Source organism: Daucus carota, chromosome 3 (assembly GCF_001625215.2).
Source record: "Daucus carota subsp. sativus chromosome 3, DH1 v3.0, whole genome shotgun sequence".
NCBI classification, from domain to species: domain Eukaryota; kingdom Viridiplantae; phylum Streptophyta; class Magnoliopsida; order Apiales; family Apiaceae; genus Daucus; species Daucus carota.
The window spans coordinates 29,880,613-29,886,499 of NC_030383.2; the positions used below are offsets into that span (position 1 = coordinate 29,880,613).

The 5,887-nt window shown below is 35.3% G+C and overlaps 1 protein-coding gene across 1 annotated transcript; it reads right to left on the bottom strand.

Moving 5' to 3' along the window:
* Positions 1-3,017: 3,017 nt before the first annotated feature.
* LOC135151744 (uncharacterized) lies at positions 3,018-4,762 on the bottom strand. Its single transcript, XM_064090925.1, has 4 exons — positions 4,390-4,762; positions 4,095-4,181; positions 3,335-3,685; positions 3,018-3,231 (listed from the first exon to the last, which is right to left on the bottom strand). The coding sequence occupies exons 1-4, from the start codon at positions 4,744-4,746 to the stop codon at positions 3,187-3,189; spliced, it is 840 nt and encodes a 279-aa protein (XP_063946995.1). The 5' UTR covers positions 4,747-4,762; the 3' UTR covers positions 3,018-3,186.
* Positions 4,763-5,887: the final 1,125 nt, after the last annotated feature.

The following is a 5,887-nucleotide window of genomic DNA, read 5'->3' on the forward strand; positions in this document are numbered from 1 at the left end:
AGATATCAGAATGAGAAATATGTGAGCATGAGTGAGTGCAAACACATAGGATTTTGAGAAGAGTGAAACACTTGTGAGGTACATATAATAATAATTGGTATTGAAAGCTCACAAGTTGTTGAAAGAATTGACGGAAGCAACTACGGTTCATTCCATTTCACGTTGTGAACTTATGGTTGATGATTCTCTTGAATCAAGTGTCTTCCCAGACATTGAGGAAGACTTAGGCCTTTGCCATAATTAAGCCTTTGTCTAACCTCCCAGAGCAAACAACTCTGGATCCTTAACTGGATAAGCCACTTAGTGGTTGGCAACTTGTGGACCATGATTCGGATTTATCTGATGAGTCTGCAGGGACTGGGAATTACGAACTCCCATTGCACCACCGGTGACCCCCTTTAAGGGTGGCTAAGGTGATTTTCTTGCAAGTACTTAGCATTTTGGAAGCTCAGTATTTGTGTGGAGGGATACACTTACAGAACTCGTGAGTGAAACCCTTACCCAAAAACCGAGAGAAAATTGAGTGTTGAGTGATACACCTGCAGAACATTTTAGTGAGACACCTACTAATTACCAAATTTATACCTAAAGACAAAGTGGATGTCGTTACTGGAATGTCAGTTCTTATTCATTACTTTTCCGTTTGGAACCTATTCTTTCAGCATAAGGACCAACCCAATCAAAGTAAACCCTTCTTCTGAACTCTTTCTTCGACCCCAGCTTTAGTGTTGTTTAGTTCTCTATAGGGAGATTATCTTTTGGTACAGGAAGTATTGTACACATTCCTTGACCTATTTGATACCACATATCCTTGGAGGATTCCACAACCAAGGGGGAGAATATATTTAGGGGGAGAATTTATGAAAGGGGGAAGAAAAAGTAAGTTAGCTTTCTTTAGCTGTCTACAACTAAGGGGGATTAAACTACTCTTTAGCTGTGTACTACTGAGGGGAGTAAACTACTCTTTAGTGGTGTACTACTGAGGGGAGATTCATCTTTCAACTAAGGAGGAGGATTGATCTTTCATCTAAGGAAGATAGCTACTTATAACTAAGGGGAACCTGATCAAGGTAACGGGAGGAGAAGTATAAGGTGATACATTTATTCCTCAGTAAGTGGTAGACAGGAACTTATTCATTACCACTGAAGAATTCAATGAAGCTGCTGATTGTTCTTTGCATAATGGAATGTCTTGAATTCTCTTCAAGACAGACTATGAGGATTTTCAGGCAGGTAAGCAAGAACAAGAGAAATAAAGGTGATATGCACATTTTTTTATTTATATTCATGAAATCTGGAAATGTATTATATGATCCAGAAACTTTGTAGCATTATTTACTAGTCCAGGGCTTTACTTTTTCTAGTGTTAGTTGAGTTATCCTCCAGAGGATTTGCTTGTTATGATTAACAAACAAATAGGGGGAGATTGTAAGTCTAAATGTAAAGACAACCCTATCTGTTACATAGGGATGATAACTCAACAATAGAACAGGACAAGTAAATAACACTACGCCTGCACCGGAATCGGAAGATACGAAGGCAAAGGTTGAAGAAGCCATCTACAGTCTTGAAGGAATAAGTTCACTGGAAGAAGTTCAATAATATGTTCATGCCTCAGTGAAGAATAAAGATTGAAGTATTCAAGATTGTGGAAGCAATGAAGATGTTGTCCAAGTACTCTAAAGATTTCAGTGCAACCCCTAAAGCAAGATATTTCTATATATCTTGGTTGGTTATTTATAATCAACAAACTGAAGCATAAACTAAACCGGAACTGACTGATCAATGTTTGATGACAAAGACAATACAATGTTTAACTTCAGTGTTAGTCGCTTGTGAACCAGACCAGTGCACTAAGCGTCAGCACGTACGGACCTTTGCAAAGTATTTATCAATCGAAGAATTGATCCAGTCATATCAAGTCATTTGTTCCAAAGCCAAGCGAAGTCAAATGCCAGCTATGCCAAAGCTTACTGCTCAAATGCCATATGTCAAAGCTTCCACAGAAAGCCATATCCGGAAGTGACATTTTATATATGTGTGCACTTATATATTTGTATATGTACAAATATAATTATATATGTATATATGTATATTTAATTAAATATAATATATATAATATATATGTATATATGTTTTTAAACATATGTATATGTATATTTATATGTATATATATTTAAATAAATATATATGTATATAGTATATGTATTTATATTTTACATAAACATTTATATATTTAAGTGTATATATATATATATATATATATATATATTATATTATGTGCATAAATATATGTATATTTATATCTATAGGTAATTATATATATATCTATATATATATATTTATATTTACATGTAATTATATGTATATTATATATATTTAAATATATGAGAATATATTTAAATATATGTAAATATATATACACTACAAGAAACTGGGCTATCAGCGACTGACTATCAGCGACCGATGTGGGTAGCGAATAAGCAACAGCGACCGAACGCAGTAGCTACATCCTGTCGCATAAAAACTGGTCGCTAAGATGCAAAGCAGCGACTGATACTGGCGACCGCATATTTAGCGACGGCCAAAAGCGACCGCTAGTCGCAAATCCGAGTCAGCAGAGGTGTTACGTTTGCCCACGTGTCTGCGACCTCTATTGCGACCGGCTTTTGTCGCCAATTCAGCGACCGAAAATGGCTACCAAATGTGGTCGCTATATCAGCGACGGAGGTTAGCTACAGAACGCGGTTGCTAACTTTGGCGATAGGTAATAGCGACCGAATCCGGTGGCTGAGTTGTGCTGCAGTCTGCCTCAGATTTTAGCTACCACTTGCAGTAGCTAACAGTTGCCACTAGTATTAGCGACCAAATGCAGTAGCTGATGTGTTTTTAAGTGCCTGCTGGTCTCAGCCACTGCATTCGGTCGCTAATAATTTTTTCCAGATTTTTATAAAATATTTTCGCCTGCTTTCCCAATATACAACATTCACAAAAACCAAACATTTACTTTTGCCTGACATCGTACAATATATATAAATTTGCTCAAATTCAGATAACCAACTCGAATAAAAATTCAAATGCAAAAGTTAACATCATCCAAGACAAAATAAAGAAAAACATAAAATGTTCCAGTTTTGTCCAAGTACGCAATTACAGTCTGGAAATATAAAATACAACCATAACACACTAAGTTCCGCCAGACTCGTCTTCCTGATCATCATGACGAGATCCCTAAGATTAACAGATAACTAAAGGGTTATAGTATGCAAGGTATATATTACGAAAAAGAAATTACTCTGACAAAAAATAAAGTTAACTTTACTAAACAATATACCTCAGTATCATCCGCACGACGTGATGCAGTTGCCGCCTCCACTGCACGAGCTAATGCCTCAGGATCTATAGCTCCCAGATGCCCGCCTAGTATAAGAAGAAGCTCTTTATTTTGGCATATGGCTCTCACACAGTCAGCCGCAGTATGAGTAGACAGATGGCTCGATGACTGCGAAGACTGAGTGCTACCTGAGCCATTGAATGAGCCCCTAAAGGATGGGCGTCGTCGCTGTCCTTGACCTTTGACATAATTTTTCTTCACAACAGTAGCCATCTCCCACAATTCCTGATCAAAATCAGGACGCTCAGTGCCCTCAGGATAGCGCTCATCAAACAAACGACGATAATTTTCCTGTTATCACATGAACAATAAAACTGTTATAAACAATTTGACAATATTCCAACAAGTAAATAGCAATTTGATGGCCTAAAAGATCAAATTTTTGTAGTTTAATGACCTTGTTTTAGTTAGCAAGAAACTAATTATAACGAACTTGTGATAATGACACTGAAAACTTTGGGTGCTTTATAGATTTGTGATTATGGATTATAATATAAATAATAGAAATGATTGGCAGTCCAGGAAATATAAGATTAATAAGAAAACCAAGTCTTCAAAATGCTAAAACTAAGTCAGGAAATCAAATTGTAATTTACTCACTAAACAAATGATGTTAAACTTATTCATTACGAATTTGGTAAGCTTCACACAATTTATGTGATTTTAATGAAAAGTTTCAGATCTTTTAAAAGTGTATTACCGCTGTTTTAATAGCATCTGGCAAACCATCACGAGTAGCCACGTAAACATCCACCCAGTCGATAGAAACTCCCGGGGACTGAGACTCCTACACAAAATATAATCAACATCTATAAGGACCGCTACCATACATCTACAACAAGCAAACTACAAACAGTTAAACCAACAGGTCACGTATGTACTTTTAATCCCACATTTTCATAATACCATTAGACTATGCAAGCTATCTAATCAAAGCCTTGTTTTAAATACCGATATTACAGTGTAATATATATTGACCCAGACTTCGTGCATACCTTATTAGTGATATGCTCCAACTGAGAAATACTGCCGCCCTTGTAGGTGCCTTTGGCCTTTTGACCACTGTCTGCACCTGCGAATCTGTTACTAGAGGCAGTAGAACTCCTCTTTAGCCAATCTTCTTCCGTCCATTTTTCACACATTTGAGTCCATATATCAGCGCTGCACCACCAAGGGTTATACTTATGCATATACAACTCTCCTCCTTGAGTTGGATAGTCAATGTTAGCATTGTATAGGGCTTTCGCGCGTTCTTTTGACAAATTATCTTTAGTGCGGGCAGCACACTTCTGCCAAAATAAAGTAGAAATTGTTGCACTGTTTTCATCTTCCCACCTATAACGTTTCTGCATTGATATAACATTGAATAATTCCAATTCAAATTTCAGCATATAAAGTAGAAATGCCTTTTCTCTTTAGTTAGAAAGCTTGAATTAGTACAGTGATAGACAAACAAAGAGGATATATTAAATATACATCACTATAATGCCTTAAAAACCATGATTACATCAGCTTAGAAATAAAAGAAAATGTAGCAAGTGTACTACTTAAAGCATAGTTCTGCTGAAACTTGGAATTTGAAGTTCTGAATTATAGCTTGATTTGCAACTTAGCCCACCTAGACATAATAAGCAATAAAATAACAATGACAGAAAGGAAAGTAGATAAATATCATCCTGTTTAATATCACCATAATTTGGATATTCATATGCAGATTCTAAATAATTAACTAGCAAAAAACAAAAAACCATTCACCCGTGCAAACCTTATAGTCTGGATGTCTTGGCATGGCAAAATAGTGTTACCAGTGTTTGTATAGTGACATCTTAGTTTATACTAACTTCTCCCTGACTCGTAATATTAGTTAATCAGCTTATCTCATGTGCAGATTTAGGCACATAATATTTTGTATTGGCATGTCTCTGATTTTTAATTAAGTACTAGTGCTACTGACCATTGTTTGAAGTGAGCATCTGTTTTGGTGTGATGAACCAAAACAGATTTGATACTATTATGTGTTATATTAATGAATTATTATAGATGCTGTTTATAAAGCTACAATAATATGTTATTTGCGCTGTATTGGGAACCTTCACAATCATGTTTACTAACCAAATTGGGAATGTATCAACCTGTACTATATTACTATTTACTCCTCCCATAGAAATACTGAACTAGACCAATATATTAACTAATCATGCAACAGTACATAATTTGTAGTGAAGTGTGCATTTCTACTATAAATAACATTAGTACATAATGATACTATATATTTGTGTTTATGTCTATTTAGTTACTTTAATAGATTAATTGCAGCATGCTTCCAACCCTTAAATAATTTGTATATTTCTTCTTTAAATAAGAGTAGAAGTGATGTTGGATCAACACTTTGCGAGTTAATACTACAAAGTAGATGTAAGATGAATATAATTTTTCTGATGAACTTGTTAAATAATTTGTTAACTAATTTAATTTAAATTAGAATTTGCTCTA